The 19,265-nt window shown below is 43.1% G+C and overlaps 1 protein-coding gene across 4 annotated transcripts in view; it reads right to left on the bottom strand.

Moving 5' to 3' along the window:
* The window catches only part of LIMS1 (LIM zinc finger domain containing 1), a gene marked incomplete at both ends in the record, with an annotated part of 46,340 nt that extends 27,576 nt beyond the window's left edge, over nt 1-18,764 (bottom strand). For 2 of the 4 annotated variants that reach the window (XM_080612706.1, XM_080612709.1), the window contains one exon: nt 10,393-10,499. In XM_080612706.1, the coding sequence (XP_080468832.1) occupies nt 10,393-10,499 (107 nt within the window). Of the gene's footprint in view, nt 1-10,392; nt 10,500-17,778; nt 17,980-18,367 lie in introns of those variants that run through there. The other 2 variants (XM_080612707.1, XM_080612708.1) reach the window with 2 other exon arrangements.
* Between the last annotated feature and the right edge of the window lie 501 nt (nt 18,765-19,265).

Raw genomic sequence — 19,265 nt, 5'->3', positions numbered from 1 at the left:
AAAGGTGGGGGGGGGGGCAGTAGACTGCGTGGTTCTGATTTACAGCTTGGGCTTAAACCACGACACACTGTGAGATTAAATAATGGCCATAATATTCAACAGCCAAAAGAGAGTAACTAGAAGCAATTTATGTTCCTAAGAGTCAAGCATGAGTAATGTATCGACAAATAAAGCTAGTACAAAATAGCATTGCTTTCATATTTCATTATGATGGTCTTAACATTCTGGGTAATACAAATTGAAGGTCTTCATCTTGCAGTTTATTAGCTATTCAATACTAGTAGCAGACCTATCAAGTAAGCATGAATGAATTTCGGTTAGCACAAAGCAAAACTTCCACAGATTTTCCAAACCAAAGGCTTTGGTAATTATTACAAGGTTTTTTAAAGTAACGTTTTTCACCCCAGCAACTAACTAATCCTGAATGAGTAAAGCAGGAATGAATGCTTATAACATATAAGACTTGTGAGGGAAGATGTAAAAGTAATCCCATGCAACAGCATGTTGCTGGAATTATCTGAAGGAGCGGCGCAGGTTATTTGCTTGGCAGAACAGAGCCAAAGGAAAAAGGGAAAAGGACGGGGTTTTGTGCTTTGGATCACAGGGGTTCAAGCCCTGCCAAACCTCCTTCCCCTTTTGCTAAATTAAGGGTAGCCAGTAATTTGAGGATTAGCTTTTGAAAGGAATGCAGTTTAAAACTAAGCAATTATTTGTACACTTCAGGCAAAATTCATGACCTGCAACCTGGTAACTCATGGAGATATTCTATCCTGAAATTAGATTGCTACCATGCCCTTCTAATACATACAGAAGCAGCAGATTTTTTTAATATATCAGAAATATAATATAGCATATGCTTCAGTTTCTGAAGGCAGCAAGGAGAAATGTGCCAGACAGCAGCTAAAAAGCTGAACATCAAGTAATCCAAACAACTTTCAATGCAAACTTTCCATACTGGAACAAGAAGGGGACCAGGCAGGGCAGTTTTGAGTCATGATTCTGAGTGGGTAATATTCTTCCAATAGCTGCATAGAAACAGAGTTCAAAAGGTAGACTCAACTTGGGATCAGGAACTTTATGCTCTATGAAAAGCGTGGCACGCACAGATTTAACATACTGGAAAAGACAAACGCCATTTCACATCCACTCCACCTTCATCCATTCATTCATTGCTGGAACAGCTTGAATCTTTTGAATCTTTCATTTAAAAAGGCACAGCTGAGAAATGCTGGCAGGTATTGCTGGCTGTGTTTGCTTGCCAGTATGTTACTGCCTTTGAGGCCAATAGCTGCTAGTTTGTAATTGATTTTCTTCTAGGTCTACCATGGCCATCAGAGCAGACAAAAAAGGCAGAAAACCTATAGGGAAATATTTCACAAAAGTCATACACCACATTTCTCTTGTTGGACAAAAGGCTCATGAAGCTTCATCTCCTTAATATATAAAGACCCAGGATCGGGTAAGTTATCGCAGGATAACTTAGGATCTGCTGGCAAAGCTGAGCAGTGTCATCCAGAATCACTGTTCACAGAGTGTCACACATGAAACCATCATTTCAGAATGCTACCAGGAACTACCTACAATCTGAAGTTTCTCCAAAGCTGGCAGATACAAAGATAAAAACTGAATAATGACTAAAGCTGCTATGACAAATAAAATCAAGAAAAAACAAACACACAGTCCTGTGCATTAGGGCATCAGAGAATACACATGAAAACTCAGAGCACCACTTGTGCTTGGTAAACTCTGTATGAAGTCCCTGAGCCACAGCTGGTGGTTAACTGGGATTGCAACCAAGGGAAATCCCATAAAAGGCCCGTTCTTTCCTTCTACCTCCCTCCACACACATCAGCTTTTGACCACCATCAAAGGCAACATAACTTGGCAAGCCGGAGCTGTTCCCATGTCTGGAGAGCATCATGTAAAAAGCTCACAGTCCTCTAGAGGACACCATGTCTGTTTGTTTTGCATCTTCCAGAGCCGCTCAGAGACCACCGTAAAACAAAACAGACAGAAAGGGAACCCAAACTTACAGCCTTTAAGCTTGTTCTCCCCAGTGCCTGCAAGTTGGTAACTTTTATTAAGTACTGACATTGACATAATTTAGTTTTTATCTCCTCTGCAGAATACTTCTATGTGTAAATTCACTTCAGTGTGAGAGGCTGCATCAAGCAATGCTTAATTATAATGAAGAATAATGAGTAATCACAGTACATTTTCTGTAGGGAACACCTCTGATTAGGTGTTATCAAAACACATGAAAGCAAAGGCAGGAAAAAAAAAAGAAACCTACAATTTATCTTCAGATAGCTATCTTGTGAGAAAGCAATTAAAATCCTAATTGCTATAATCATTAAAGCTTAACAATTTATGAAACCATAGATTATTATAATGAGGCAAGTCTAAAAGGAACAGCAGTAATTGCTTGAGTTTCTGTTACACAAGCAGCCACCTCCAGTCATTTGGAGTCACAGGAAGTGACAGACAGGTAAGCAAGTCAAACAAAATTGCTTAGGAGTTGTTATGCAATGCAGGAGACAAGGGGTGAGAGGGAAGGCAAGAACAAAAGGGTGTGCGTGTTCCTTATGAGTTATTTTAACCCCTAGAGCAATGAGAAGTACAGCACAAACGAAGAGTAAAGCCTCCAGTAATTTGGATATCTCAAGCTAAAGCTCAATGTAAATTCTAAGTATTGCAATATTAAATATAACCATGAAGCATTTTTTTGCTGCATGGAAGTCACTATAATTAATAATAATAAATCAGTGTTATGTTTACATGGACAAATCTCCTCTTCAATTAGAGCAGCTAGCCGGTGAGCCAAAGTGCTTTTTAATCAAGAGTTCCCAAGGACCTGGTGAGTATTTCTAGGTTCGAACTCTCTACTATTCCAGCAGAGTCTCTAACCGCCACAAATGAAGAAGTGTAGTATTTTGTGACATAACATTTATTTTCAAGCTCCTCCTGGTTTAATATATTAGTCACTTTTTTTTTTTACCAATGTATTGAATAATTACTGCTTTACCTGCTGACACTGGCATGGTAAGCAAGTAAAAAAAATACTTACAGAAAGTGGCTATATAAATATTAACATTTGTGATGCTACTAAGAAATGTTACTGTGGAAATAAAATTCAAGGAGGTGCAGACAGATCTTTTCTTTCTGCTTTCAGTACTCTAAGACATCTGAAAGCTCAACGGGGCCCCTGGTTCCCCAGACAGCCCCTGACCAGCACCATCTTCTATTCCTCCCAGGAAGAGCAGGACATCTTCAGGGGGAAAATGTGGCTGGAAACAGCTGCCCACCTGGATGGCTGCCACACATGGGGTTTTGATGGCAGGCTGAGATTTGTGACCTCGCACAGCTCCCAAATACGGCATCTCATAAGGAAAGAGAGGCACTCAGCCCTACCGCATTGCCGATGTTTGGGGGATTTTATTCATTTGTTCATTTTATATCACCTACGAGCTTAGCTGCGCAGAGCCTATCCCCCCAAGGCTCAGTGGGATGCAAGAATGTGCTTTTGTCTCCTATTTCATCTGCGAGGGAGTCTTTGTGCATGAAGTTTTGGGGCACATCCACATGCCTTCCAGCCTGGAGTCAGAGCACAAAGGCAGGTGGGAGCCTGAATGGACCCAGCATAAGATTGCCTGCACCTATTCATACAGATGTACCCATCAGCTTCAGCAGCAAAGAGTAAAACAAGGCAGATACTTCAAACCTATTCATGTAGAAAACATCTACAGTGCTTTCTGCCCAAGAGAACAGAGCAGTGAACCAGCTGAGTAACTGACAGCCGCTGACTGAAGCTTGCCAATGCTTATTTGCTGCAAATGCTAAAAATTTATTGTTTGGTAAGAACCTGAAACTAACCTCTTCAAAATTTAGCTACAATTTTAATCACATTTGAACCCACATGAACTTAGAAAAGAAAGCTATGGACAAAAATGATCAAATTAACTTTAACTGCAATTGTCAAAAAAAGAATATATAATCGCCCCTGTTTTTCCCACTACCTTGTACTGAGCTTTGGAAATTCATGGTGTAATTTTCTTCAAAGGAATCATTCTATTTTTACAAAGACCATGAGATGAGAAGGAAAAAGAGCAAAAATAGCAAGCATATTATTGACTCCTAATGATTAATCATAAATGTATGTGTACCATTTCCTTTGCATCCTGTTTGCTGACAAAAGCAAGAAAGAATAGCTCAGCACACCGTCAGAATTTGTTACATGCAATTTCTAAAGCCAAGGCAGGACAAGATTTATCAGAGATGTAATTTTTTTCGCACCAGATCAATATAGCTTCCCCTCTGCTCTGACATGGGAAGATGTGCGTTATGGCCATGGTGGATCCTCTTGCACCCCACCTAGGAAACCTACATGCTCGATTACCTCTCTGAAATGCCTGTACACTGACGCATGCAGCACGGGGAATAAACAGGAAGAATTAAGAGATCTGTGTGCAGTCACAATCTCATTGCAATTGCAGAGACATGGTGGGATAGCTGGCATGACTGGAGTGCTGGCATGGATGGCTATGCACTTTTTAGGAAACACAGGCCAGCAAGGTGAGGTGGTGGAGTTGCTCTTGATACAGGAGAACAGCGGGAATGTACTGAACTCTGCCTACAGGTGGATGAAGAATAAGTCAAAACCTTACAGGTAAGAGTTAAGGGACAGGCTAACACGAGTGACAGCTGTTAGTGTTTACTACACCAGATCCAGAAGAGGAAGTCAATGAGGTCTTCTACAGACAGCAGGAAGCAGCCTCACAGGCCCTGGTTCTCATGCGGGACTTCAACCACCCTAATATCTGCTGGAAAGACAACACAGATATCTGCTGGAAAGACACACAGTCCAGGACGTTCCTGCAAAGCACTGATGGTAACCTTTTTTACACAGATGGTGGAGGAGCCAATGAGGAGAAGTGTGCTGTTGCACCTTATACTAACAAAGAAGGACTGGCTGGGGATGTGGGGATGTGAAGGTTGGGGGTAGCCTTGGCTGCAGTGACCATGCGATGGTGGAGTTCAGGATCCTGCATGGAGGAAACAAGGCAATAAATAGAATTACAACCCTGCACTTCAGGAGAGCAAACTCTGGCCTCTTCAAGGACCTACCTGGAGGAATCCCATGGGATAGGGCTCTAAGAGGTAGAGGGAGAAAGTAGGGTCCAAGAGAGCTAGTTAATATTCAAGCATCACTTCCTCCAGGCTCAAGGAGAATGAGTAAGAAATGGAGCAAAGGGAGCAGGAGACTGCATGGATGAGCAAGTAGCTTCTGATAAAACTCAACAGAAGGAATTAAGTTTATGGAAAAAGGAACAGTTCATTTAGGAGGAAAATAACATTGCCAGAGCATGCAAGGATGTGATGAGAAAGGCTAAGGTCCATTTGGAATTAAATCTGGCAAGGACAACAAGAAGGACTACTTCAACTACATCAGTAGCAAAAGGAATACCAGGGAAAATGTGAGCCTGCTGCTGAAAGAGGTGAGTGCCCTGGTGATGAAGGATACAGAGAAGGCTACGTTACTTAATGCCTTCACTTCAGTCTTTACTGCTAAGACCAGTCCTCAGGAATCCCAGACCCTGGAGACAAGAGAGAAAGTCTAGAGAAAGGAAGACCTTCCCTTGGTCGAGGAGGGTTGGGTTTGAGATCATTGAGGCAAACTTGATACACACAAATCCACTGGCCCCAATGGGATGCACTGATGACGGCTGAGGGAGCTGGCAGATGCTACTGCTAAGTCACTCTCCATGATCTTTGAAAGGTTATGGAGAACAGGAGAGGTGCCTGCAGGAAAGCCAACGTCACTCCAATCTTCAAAAAGGGCAAGAAGGACACAGGAAACTACAGGCCACTCAGCCTCACCTCCATCTCTGGAAACATGATGGAACAGCTCATCCTGGATGTCATCTCTAGGCACATGGAGGAAAGAACGCCATGCACCAGTACAGGTTAGGGGCTGACGTGCTGGAAAGGAGCTCTGTGGAGAATGATCTGGGGGTTGTGGCAGACAACAAGTTAACCATGAGCCAGCAACATGACCAAGAAGGTCAACAGTATCCTGGGGTGCACCGGGAGGACTGTGGCCAGCAGGTCAAGGGAGGTGATCCTGCCCCTCTATTCAATCCTGGTGAGGCTGCAGCTGAAGTAGTGTGTTCATTTCCGGGCTCCTCAGTACAAGAAAGACAAGGAGCTACTGCAGAGGGTTCATCAGAGGGCCACAAAGATGATTGGGGTCTGGAACATCTCTCTTACGAGGAAAGGCTGGGCGTTTGGACTGGGCAAATACTTTGTGTTGAGCCTTAGCTTAAGGCATCCAAATGACGAAGGCCTGTTTGGCCTGGAGGAGAAAGAACTGAGAAGGGATATTATTAATGCCACAAATATCTCATGAGGATGGGGCCAGACTCTATTCAGCTGTACCCACCAATAGGGTAAGGGACATCAGGCACAAACTGAAACACAGGAAGTTCCACCTGAAGAAGTACTTTACCTTGAGAATGATGGGGAACTGGGACAGGCTGCCCAGGGAGGTTGTAGAGTCTCCTTCTCTAGAGATATTCGAAAACCACCTGAATATGATTCTGTGCAACCTGCTCTAGGTGGCCCTGCCTTGGCAGGGGGGTTGGACTCAATGATGTGTAGAGGTCCCTTCCAACCCCAACTATTCTGAAATTCTTTGAAGAGAGACCTCTACTCCAGCCAAAGTTGAGCTTAGGGCTTGCTATTTATGGGTAGCTTCCCTTGAAATGCCCTCACTCACCTCAACCGGATGGGCTCTGGTGGTCCTTCCCAGCCCCATCAGGTCCTCACTGCTGCCAGTGGGACAGCTCAGCTACTCACCCACCTGCAACCAAGGCTGGTGAGGTAGCACCGAGCACTCGCCTGTAACCTGCAGCAGGGCAGCGGCTGCACTGTGAGGCATAGAACTCCCTTCACAGCAGCACAAGGAACCACAGTGACTGGTGGGCAAAATGAGCAAAACCAGGCACTAAAGTAAGCTCTGCTGCTTGTGAATCAAACCCTGCAGACAGCCACAGCTGAGTGAGATGAGTTCCCCTCAAGATGACCTGGCACCTACTTGCTAGAGCAAGAGGTGTCTGGAGAGACTCTTCTAAACATTTATTTAGGAGCTTCTACTGCAAATGGAAACCTGACAAGCTACAAAACTTAATGGAAAGAGCCAAACTATATTCCTATGGTCCTTCCTGCAAAAGACTGAATGCACAGAGATGTGTGCACAGAGACTAACTACTCATAAACTGAACAGCAGATCTAGAAGACAATAACGAGGGTCAAACCTCTGGGTGAAGTGACATCAGTGGACACAGATGCAGAGGCTAAAGCTCGCCTTCCTGTTGTGAGGCTCAGAGTCCCACAGCGCACGACCCATCATGAAGCTATGTCAACACAGGAAATTGTTTTTATACTGTAAAGAGAATTGTTTCAAGAAATTTTGGTTCCTGGAAAATAAAATGTATGTGATACATTACATGATAAACATACGCTCTGTACACATTTAGGAGTTCCAGTGCATTGCTTCACAGTCTCTTCCTTATAAGTAACCTCAGGCATTTTAAGTACAAATGACTCTGATGTTCCCAGGAAAGAGTGAAGGCAGGATTTTGACACCAAGCCCCACCCTGAGCTGCTTTGCAGCACCGATATTGCCAGTATTTGGCTTCGTCTTGTCCACAATTTATGGGCACACAAATCCCCATCCTACTGAGCATTGTCCAGCTCCTGCTGTGATGGCTGGACCCAAGAGCTGCAATTACAGTGGAGCTTGCAGCAGCAGAGCAGAGGCAGCCCAAGGCAGCTTGCAGCCAAGGCAAAGGGGGGTCTGCTGCTTACTTACTGCTGGTTTGTGCCTTAACAGAGGAATACCCCAGCCTGGATCCCAGGAAACTATTACCAAAGGAGACAAAGACCTCAAAAGGGGCAGGAGAGAGAGAAATCCCATACTGGGCTGAAGCGCAAAAGGCTGTAAAATGAAACCCAGAAGATACCACGTATTACTTTAACAAAGGGTGATTTTCATTTTAATTCTTTTTTAAATACAGAAATTCTCACAGGATACCCTGAGGATATTGGCATCCTGAGTACATTTTGGCTCAGGATTAGAAAAATATGATACCTGAACTGAGAAAGCAGCTTTCAGTGAACCGTTCCTCGAGGGCTGACACTATTTAACACACGTGGATTAATATGTATGTAAAATGAAATATAAAGGAACTAGAACAAAGAAGTGAAGAGAGAAACTATGGGAGGGTATTGAAAAGCCATGGAGGACGGCAAGCTGTATTTAGTAGACATGAAAGAAACCTCTTGTCTTTCTTGTGGACTCTAGATACTCTGAAAGTACTTGCTAAGGACAGGCACATAAGTGCCACCAGGGAGAGCACACAAGAAAAGCTGGCGGTCTCAAGTTTTAGAAAACTAAAGAACTTTTTCTCTTTGTTCCTGACTGCTCTTTGCCCTGTTGTGCTGTCATTATTTTGCATTTACAATACCACAGCCTTCTGTCATGGAGAATGAAGTAAAAATGACAAATAAGGTTGCCTGGCAACACACTGAAATGTCACAAAATGGGCTAGGAAGGAGCAAGGTTTAGTTTTAATTAGAACTAGCTTAAGCTCTTAGCAAATACAAAAGCAGCTCTGTCTTCAGGTACCGGTTGTCCCTCTGCTCTAGGAGCATCATCTCACCCAACGCTCTATTAATCTTCTTTATCTCTGCTACCCTGCCTTGAGCTGATTCATAAGTCCCCTGATCTGCTATTTCCTCTAACTTGTTTATTTCTCAAGGCACATCCCTTTTTCACATATTTCTCATCTTTAACCAGAAGAGGCTCAGGAGAGGATCAAACACCTAGACTGGTACAGACAACCCCTTCACCTCACCCAGCCCAGTAAGAGCGTCATCCCCATCTTGGACATGCATACAAGTAAGAGAACAGCAACACAACCATGGAAAGCTAGCACTGATTTTTATTTATGTGCTTTAAAAAGCAGCTGTCTCTTCCCTAAAAAGATCTATTCTTCCTCACTGAAGGTTTTGTATAGGAGAAACTAAACATAAAGATGTCAAGAATCTCTGTACATCTCTTACTCTACAAAGTCTCAGTATTCCTCTATCTATATAATCATATCAATATAATACATACTGCTAATGCTATAAGAAATCTATCTAGGAAATTGATTAATTATTAATGCTATAAATAAACACCAAAATCACCTATCAGACCCGCAAGTTAACACATTCCTAGAAATGACCCGGTATTTCTGATATCTCATGGCGAAGAATCTCAGTAGGTTACAATCCTACACAATAATTTCTAACTGAAGTGCTGATTTATAACAAAAGGTTAAATCCTCCAAATCTGAATACCCACCCTTCTGAAACTGATAACTCAGGTAACGAAAGTGCAGTAACAAAACCCTTTCCTATTACACAGCACTCCAATCCAACGCACAAACACTAACAATCAAAAATAATCTAAAAGTACAACCAGAGAACGGGCATTAGGAGATAGGAAGTACTTCCTCTCCACGGAGGCTTTTGTTAGCGTTTACACAAGGATCCTTTTCTGAGGAGCTGGAAGCAGGACAGATTGCTTTCACGCCGAGCACACTTAGAAAAACACCTTTGCATTTTAACTTTCTTGTCTGGTGTCTGCGCTTGCTCAGGTTACCAACAATTCTTTAATCTCCTTGCTCTAAAACAGAGGCTTTTTGAAAATGCGTTGTTACCCTTTCAAAAGGCACGCAGCATCAGGAAGATAACCCTGGATGTTAAATGGATTTCCGATTTTTGGTCACCCTTCCTGGATAAGGTCAGGCTAAGTGGTCCTGCTGCATTCTTTTGTCTAAAGCCCTTTCCACAACAAAGAACCCCCCATGAAGAAAGCCAGAGCCCAGCAGCTTCCCCAGCCCTTCCACAACAAAACCAGCCAAGCGGAGGGGCTGCACCAAGACCCCCAAGAAGCTGCACAACCCACAGCACCTGAATGACCCAAACCTGACTTCAAACCAGACCTAGCAAAGTTGTCAGGCTTTGGAAAGTTATTTACTTGCAAGTGCTGGCTGTCAGAACGGGTCCAGAGGCAACCACCAGCTAACACTGCCTTTCCCAGAGCCAGTGAAAGTAGTCTCACCATCACCAAAACCTACAAGGTCACCATACGGCTCCTGTTATCCCTCCGATTTGTTATCCCTCCATTGTTTTTTTTTCCATGGGGCTTTGGGACTGCTCCTCAATCCTCTGCTTTGCAGAGACTTTCGAGAGCTGTGTCTGCATTCTGTTTGCTAAAGCCACCGAATCAATCACTCCGCTGAGAGGGGCTCGGCGCCCCAGCGGTACTCGTCAATGCGCACTCACCTCAGCTTCTCTTCATGTGACCCAGGCAGTCCCACGCTATCAGGGCGATCCCGTCTCCTCCTGTACAGACCTGACTGTGACAACTCTTTCAGCTGCAAGGCCATCATATTTCTCTACCTGGAGGGTTGTTTTTCCTAAGGGGGGGGGGGTGTTTTGGCTTTGGGTTGGGTTTCTTTCCCCCTCTTCCCCGCCTCTTCCAGATGCTGCTGCTGAGGAGCGCTGCCTGCCAAGATGCCTGGAGAGAAGAGGCTCAGCGGTGTGTCGGCACACCTGCACCCGCCGGAGCTACCAACCTCTGCAGGCAGGCAGGCAGGCAGCCGCTGCTCGGCTTCCTGTTTCTCATAGGTACACACCCTCCCGAAGGGCACCACATTTCCTTTATCACTCGATCACACCTAAGGGATGTCTGCCACAAGCTCACCGGCTTCCCTACAGCTTCCTTCAAACTCGCGCTGCCCCAACAGCCGCCACCCTGCCGTGTGCTGTGCAAAGTTAAGCGGCTCTCCCAGCGCCTGCTGTGAGTCGCCAGGGCTGCAATGAACTGTTAAATCTCTCACAATGTAATTTATGACAAGAAGAAAGTCGTTAGCACTACGAAAATCCAGTTACTCAAGCATCCGAGCAAATTCTGAGAGAGAGATCAATGCAGCAAAATGTGCGCCAAAGTCACTTCAGTACCCTGCATTAAAATACTCTTTTGGAAACATAATAGCACTGTGCTTGTCAGAAATCGCTCTTTTCCACCCATCCTGAAAATCAGAAGAAAACCACAATGTATTTTTCTTCCTACTCTCAGCTACCAAAAAGTAACCACTGTGAGTATTTGTCACATTCTGTAGTGATGGAGTGTCCCGTGTAATTGTAAAACAGGAATGAAAGTGCTTAAAGTTTCCTGTAAGTCAGGAAGGTGACTAGCAGGGATCTGCAAGCTCTGTGTCTCATCTCACTTAGTAATTTTTCAGTAATAAAAGTCTTTGTTTCAACCCCAAGGGAGGCTTCAAAAGAGCTTACCACTTTTTGAAAAATTTTTACAATTTCTTCAACATTATCCTCAGCCCATACAAACAAAAACTTAAATTGGAGATTTTACTTCTGTGTTGTGTAGTTTTTAAATGAACTCGCATTTAATAAAAGCCAGGAAATCTATCAATTTGCAGGGACTGTTTGGACTACGATAAGAAACAAGGTCTATATAGTGTGAATTTCATGGTTCATCACTGAAGTGTTTATTTTGTAGCAGAATACACATAAGAGCATTTTTGAGTTCTTGTAATGGAGAAAAGTGTAATGTGTAATACTGGGTACATCACATGACAGCAGTTTTGTCAGGATTACCAGACTGAACACAAGCAGAGTAATTTTATGTAACGCCGTCAGCGTGCTTCAGCCTGGAATGTCATCAACATACAACATAAAGCGTCCCACAATGGAAAAATAACAGAAATTGTTTTGGAAAAGGAATCTTATAACGTGCCAAATGGATAATGGCTGGAGAAATTCGAAGTGATTTACATGACATTAGAAGGTTGCACACACTGAAAAGTCAACAAGAGCTACACATCTGAGCTCTGGTCCTTAGAAGACAAGAGAGAACAGTCATGACATTTGCCTAAACACGCTGCATTCCAGTTTCAAACGAAGTATTTAAAATTGTTTCTCAATATGCAGTAGGATAAGCTTAAATATAATTAAAAGCCAATTCCGTGCACTCAGTCAATCAGCGATTCAATGAAAAGTTAATGCTGTTACGAGTGAGGGTTAAGGATGGCAGACGACAGATGCTCATGGCACAGCAGCTTTTACATATTACCACCAGTTTTTACTGTGCTTTAAATATCAGTGAAGCAATGATTTATCTTTGTCCAGACAATCAATTTTATATAATAACAATAATGATCTAAAGAGCAAAGACAGAGTGGATTTTTTGCCGTGAAGATCTTCGTAAAGTAATGAAATTGAACTATTACCTACAAATTTTTATTCACTACACAGCAATCTCTTCAATGTACACTTAGCACTTTTGTATTAATCATGACATAAGTCTACCAAAAATTACAGGAACAGTCTTCAACCCACTTTGCTGCAAGCTGCATTAGTATGAAGCACATAGCATTAAAACTCACGTCTATGTGCACAAGCAGGTGCTGGGCTTGGAGAGCCTACGAACAACAGTTTTTACTGAAACATACTTGGAAACTAGAGCTGCACCAAACCAGTATTATTAAAATTTAAAACCAATGCCACCACACAGAGCCTGTAAATAGAAGGAATACAAGAAGTGCAGACATAAAAATTAGTTATTTGTTACACAGACCAAATCTACCTCAAAATAAAGGAGGGCAAGATGGTTATTTTTTTAAAAGAGACCTGGAAGTCAGCTCCAGAGTCATCACTGCACAGGCTTCTTCAGCAAACTCCAACAGGGGTCTAAGATGATTCACAAAATACTTTCTTGGAGGACGTGAGAACAAGCCAAAAGCTTTCTACAACAAGAAATCCAAACAAGACTGCCTTTCTGCCCTGTGGGATCCTCCACCAATCCTCATGAGACACGAGGTTTCAAATCTGAAATTGCTCAAACAGCCAAACTCTGACTTCTGAGTTTCAAATACTTGTTGTAAGCGTGTTTTCTGGAGAGATGTTTGAGAATGTAAATGGTATTTCTCCACTAACTCGCTTAAAGGTTGTCAGAAAGCAACCTTAGCAACCTCAACCTCAGTCAGAAAGCAAACTCAGGCGGACCTTGCTCTACAGGAAGATGATCTTCCCCAGTGAGTGCCTCCTGCTCCCCACACCCCCTTTTACCTTCCAACCCCTATCTGCTGTTTATAATTCCTTTTTGAGAGATTACATTCTTCTCGCGTGGGATGGGGCCACTCGGATCTTTCACATTCCGTCAGAATTTTTGAGGACCAGCCAAGTTACCACAGCTTTTCCTACTACTGGTAGCATGCAGCCGCCTTCTATGTCCTGTACTTTGAAGGTTCACTCTTTGCTTTCTAGTGCATGCCTCTTCACTCATGCAACTGACCTTCCTCCCACCCCCAGAGAAAGCTAACACTGCTACTGCAATCTGATGGGTAAGCTTGGCATTATCAGCATTTGGCTTTGACTCATGTCTAAGCAGCAAAGGTGGAACCTAGACAGAAACTATGCAGTCCTTCCTTCATCCCAAGCAACAAATAACTTTTTATTATGTGGGACAAGGCTCATGCTTGAGCTTTCAGTGCAGCCCCACAAAGCATTTATCTTGATATACCAGGCCTGAAGTGCACTCTCTTAAATGTCTGAGAGTACTGTTGTTCTACTGACTGTAGGTATTCAGCAGAATTTTGCAATTTAAAAAGCCTTTAAGACAGACAGGTTATGTCCAGTTACTTTTCACTGTGTTCAAAGGGATGTGAACAACAATCCATGATGCTGGAAACCATGACGTTGAATTTAGGAATAACAAAAAAATGCCAAGCACTTCAAATTCAGTACATTTCTTCATGAGCCTGTATTTACAGAGAATGCACATTAACTACAGAAACCAGGAAAGACAAAGGGTTAGCTTCCATTCCATACAGAGAAGCCTTTATCAATGTGATTGATCTTTTTTCCACTCCAGTGGCACATTCTTGTTTTGTTTCTTTTTTCAAGCTTTGAAGAAACCACCAGATATCAATCAAATTTAGTTGAAGACTTTCAAAGCGACAGAAAAAGCTGTTTTCAAGGCAGCATAAATGGTCAAAAAAATAATCAGCAGAACATTATAAAAAGACTACAGAAGTGCCCATAGCATGCACACAGTTAAAAGGTGACTGCAGTGGAGAAGCATATTTCTCCATCCCCCATTGCTCACCCAGCTTATCGCTGGGATGAGCTTCCAGAGGAACGTGTCCAAGAGCTTTGGTTTTCTACTATTTCTCACGAAGTCTGGAAGAAAAACAGTCTTTAGAGCCAAGGAAAGGCTTGTACATCAGTGGGAATGCACAAGACTTCATGAAGCAAGCAAAGGAAGGTGACAATAACCCTTCAGCAGTTTTGCAAGAACCCCCAAAGCACCCAAAAAATGGGCCGACCACAAAGGAAGCTTTATTTCAGAATCTCTGAACTACGCTGCTGAGGCCAGTCCCCACAGATGGCTTTGGGTGTCAGTGAATAGTGTACCGTGCCTTGGGTGCCTGCTAGGGCAGGTGGTGATGGAAGGAAATGAGGGAAGAGAAATCAGGCCACAAATCTAAGGACACACACTTTGAAAATAAAATTTCAGACCTTCACAGCAGCCTAAACTGTCAGTTCAAGGAGTTAAATAATTCACTGATTGCACATTTCCTCCCTTGTCTAATGTGACTCCAACACCTGTTTTGATGTTTCTTGTCCTGTTCTACTTAGTGATCAATGAATTCTGAAGCATGCACCTTTAATCTGCAGATTAGGCTAAGTACTGAAGCACTTGAACTATCCATGCAGACATGAAAAGCACTGCTTTGGATTTATGTCTGTGCTCCAGCTGACCAAGCACATTTGCTGCAATTCAACAGGAGTTGCTGGGTTTTTTTAAACCTCTTCTATGGTTGCATGTCCCTGCCATGCAATGTAAAAAAACCCTACATAATGGAGTGCTCAGCACTCTTCAGAGCTGTAATGCACTCAACCTACCCAAGTCCTTTAGCATTTGAGAGGGCAGAGGGAAGAAAAGGGGCTGCTGTGGTGAGCACGAGGGTCCCTTCTCACCCTGGTGGTACCAAAGGCATCTCTACCTCCACTGCAGGCGGCCCACAAAGTTTTGGTTTGGCAAGGCAGAGGTCCCTGCTCTCGTTCCAACTGATTCTATTCCAGTAATAATAATAAAATATAAAAGCAAGCACAGGAAAAGCTTCTGCCTACTTGAACGCGGAGCAAGGTCTTTTGGCTGCCTCCTCCAAGCTCTCTGCACATGCTGCCCCATGAATTCCTAAAATTCAGCTAAAAAAGCCCTGCAAAAGGCACATTTTAATCCAGCAAGTGGAATCCTGCTTTGGCTAAGCTTTACAATACCTCCCTCTACTGGGAAAATGTTGCCGTATTTCTCAGTGCCGGTATTTCTCCCTACAGCCAGAGGGAGATACGGATTAACCCACATATGCATTAATAATTCAGGCCAAACTGAGAGCAGAGAGGAATGACAGCCCAGCAGCTGAAGATGCAGGTTAGCGTTATAGCTACAAACTTATGCTGTTAATCAGCGGATGATCAATGCATGAGTAGGTTGCAAAGAACAAACCATATGACACAGCATGAATCAGTTTTGTCCTGCCATTTGTACTTAAGCTTCTCTAAAAAAAGAGTGATAAACTAGCTGGCAAGCAGCAGAAGTTTTAAGATGGATACAATTACTCATGCGGACCCTGAAATTCACTGGATAAACATCTTAAAAAAAGAGAAAGGAGGCGGGAGGACGGAACCCACACCAAAAAGATGGAGTAAGGCTGTTTTAAAGACAGCAAATTCAGAGTTCAGATTAATCTTCATAGCCCAGAACATGTGGAAAACCAGAAGAAATTCCCAATCTTCATTTCTAGATATAGGACCTTCCCTTCAGAGTAATTTACTGCCTGGGAATTAAAAGCTTCTTCCCAAGAGGTTTTCAAACCCAGCCAGAAATACACTTTTACATTTAAGCACGAAGATTTACATTTACATGAAGATACTAAGTGTGAAAAAGAAGACTCAAAAGTGTTACGTTTAAACAAGTTGACTTCTACTTGCACCCTACTACTGAAGACATATCCAGAAAGTTTACTTTACCATAATGGGATAAAATGCCTTTGGAAATGGGGGTAAAAAGCACCGGTGTCAGCTGGCTTTCTGGGTGACTGAATGTTCCCCAGTAGATGCTACAAAAGACTGAGGAAGCCTCAAAAAACAAAGGCAGAAGCAGAACCTTAAAATGGGTGGCAAATGAAGGAAACCGCCTGGAGATGCGCTGCCCCAGACAACCTGGGGAACTGCCTACCCTGATAGCCAGGTTTGTGCCCCTGAAGCAGCGAGCCCTTCCAGGGCTGCAGAAATGCCAAGCTGTGCCAGATGGGCAACTGCTGAGACCTGGTTTTGCTGGAGTGCTAGTGGGAGATCTCAAAACTCTCCCCAGATTGACTGTGCCCTTTCACTGAAGGAGTGGGAATATTAGTAAGTCTTCAGTTTTTTCCACAACAAAACTCATCAGAGTTAAACAAATGCAAGCAAAACCACAGCAGCCTATAAACTGCTCTGTCAACTCTGTTGACTGCCCAGCAGTTATTCTGCTGTCCCCTTTGTTTTACATCTCACAAATATAATTTTCAGATGACTACACCACATTGCAAGTAGAGAAAGAAAAGCCTCTCATCCAGATTTTGTGTTCTTTACACTTAATGAAATTAAACTGCCAAAGAGAGAAGATGGCATGCTCCCCTTGAGAAGGATGAAAGAGGTGCCTGATGACCTGCATATGCTTGAAGATACCACCACCTCATGGCATACAACCGAATATGACTGCCAAAGCAGTAGGTGATGCTATTTTACAGCTCCAAGTGCTGAGGTTTTAGAAGGACAACCCAGCCGTGAGCTCCTGAGATGGTACCAGAGACTTTGGATGCTGCTGGCTGTAAGAATAACACTGAGCTAAATGGTGAAGGGTGGTCAATTTAGCAGCCCAGAAGCAATGATCATGGTTGTACATCTTAGAACATACCACACAGCCACCTCAAACAGACCCTACTGCCCAAAAAAAGAAGGCAGGGGAAACACATTACAAAGGAAAGGGGAGGAGGCACTAGGAGCACAGATAAAACACTTGAAATAGCACAGGAAATCAGATATACTGAGAAGTATATTCCTGTGTCCTATGCTCTGACCAGCATTTCCAAGAAAGGTAGAAAGCATTAGTTCCCTAGAGGTTATCACCTTTAAAAGGTCAGACTAGCAGTTTGATGGCTTTTAGTATAAGCAAAAGTGTACTTTCAAAAGCAAAATATGAAAAGTAGCTCACTTTTCTAGAAAAATAAAGCTGAAGACATAAAAACACTCAAGAAACAGGCAAGGTGCAATTTTCAGCCACTTAAAAAAAAAATCTTAATTTTTAAGTATATACATTTTGGTTTCAGAGTTATTAAAACTTGTAATCCACATCCATGCAGAAAAATACATACTGAGAGGGAAGTTCACAGTGCAAAAGAAATTAGTTCATACTGGAAATCTGGAATAATGTAAAATGGAAACATCACTCCCCTCGCCTTCATCTTGAAAAGACTACTTTCAGGTTCAGCACAAAAATATTAAAAAATATGATCTCATATGGATTTTTTATAATATTTTCAAGCACGTGAAAACATTCAAGAATTAGCACAAAAGCCTTAAACCAAAAAACCTCAACTGCCCTACCGTAAAATTTCTGCTTCGCTGGAAAAGTGCCTGACTTCTGAAGATAAAGATTCCCTCAAATGGTGCCAGAAGTGATGCAATTTCTGAAACAGGTGAGACAAAATTACTCCTTCCACTGGAATTACACTTCCAGCTTCAATTACTCCACGTCCTCTTCCTCGGTCACGGCCAGCACTGCTCAAAAAACCTCTGTCAGCAAAGGGGTATCTTCAAACCGACCACAAATCCTCTGTTCTGGGTGGGGACAAAATAGCGTCCCTAAAAACACTCCAGATGAGCAATGGATAAAAATCTACTGGGAATACTAGGACACCTCTACACATTTCAAGAATGACGAAGGACTTTGCTCAAAGCTCTGCTACTGGTGACACTTGCTTTCAGTACTAATAAAACCCAGCATTATCCATCCTCTTCCTAACTCCACTTATCACCATTTCACACATGGGTCCTGCTCCTAAGAATTTCCCTGTGAACAACTAAAAGACTGTTCAACTCCTTGCCCAGCTGTCGGTTCAGAAAGCAGCACAATGTGCCCTCAGGAAGATTCAACAGCCCGACCCTCAGCCCCAGCGACTGTGTGGACACTTACTGGCAGGGTGCAGCCTCGCTGGCAGCTGGTCCGCAATGAGCAGCCTTTCCCATATACAGCTTTACACTGAGTACTCACTGATTGCATCTTTTCCCTGTGGTTATTACTGGTAGTTGTGATAAATTATTTAAAAAAAAAAAAGAAAAAGTGAATTGGCAAACCACTTCCTCCTTTCACCCTGTAAAAAACTGACACTGTCGAGAAAAGGACAAACCCATCGAAGTTCACAGTCTGGTTCCACAAACTGTGTCATGCCAAGTCTCCATCTCAAAACCATCAAGGAGAGAAGGAAGCAAATCCTCCACCCTACAGAAAAGGGTGCAATTTACTTACACTGTTGGTATTTTTTTTAATGACAAAGTAGAAAACCTGGAGAGGGAACAGCCAACAGCTGTAAATCAACTTCTCTGGATCACTGAGGTGTTTCAATCTTACAAATTTCCTGATATTCCAGGTACTGAAAATGATTGTCACAACTTCAGTTCCTTTGGATACATAACTTGGGTGGTTTTTTGGGGGGACAAAAACAAAAGCCACAGGCAACAACTCTGTATGCATAACCCAAGACATCAAAATGAGCGTGACTGGGTGCCAGGTCCTTGCCTGGGAAGAGCTATCACTGGAGTCACCGGTGAGCTGTGAACAGCCTCACAGGGCTATCTTATCCCACCACAAGAATCTCTGTCAGTGTCAAGGGGAAGGGAAGACCCTCTCTCTCCTTCTTCCCACCTGCTGAGAAAGGAAGAATACCCTCTGATTTTCTTCTTTTCTGAGATGAAGGCAGCCAGTTTCACTCTCCATATCCTCGAAGACCACTGCCATCTTTGACATCCTCAGCACAGGGCAAGGAGTAACTAGGAACAGAAAGTTACCGCCACCTCCTAGAGCAGGTCCGGGT

Source organism: Psittacula echo (assembly GCF_963264785.1).
Source record: "Psittacula echo genome assembly, chromosome: 3".
Taxonomy (NCBI): Eukaryota; Metazoa; Chordata; class Aves; order Psittaciformes; family Psittacidae; genus Psittacula; species Psittacula echo.
This window is presented reverse-complemented; position numbering and strand designations above follow the sequence as displayed.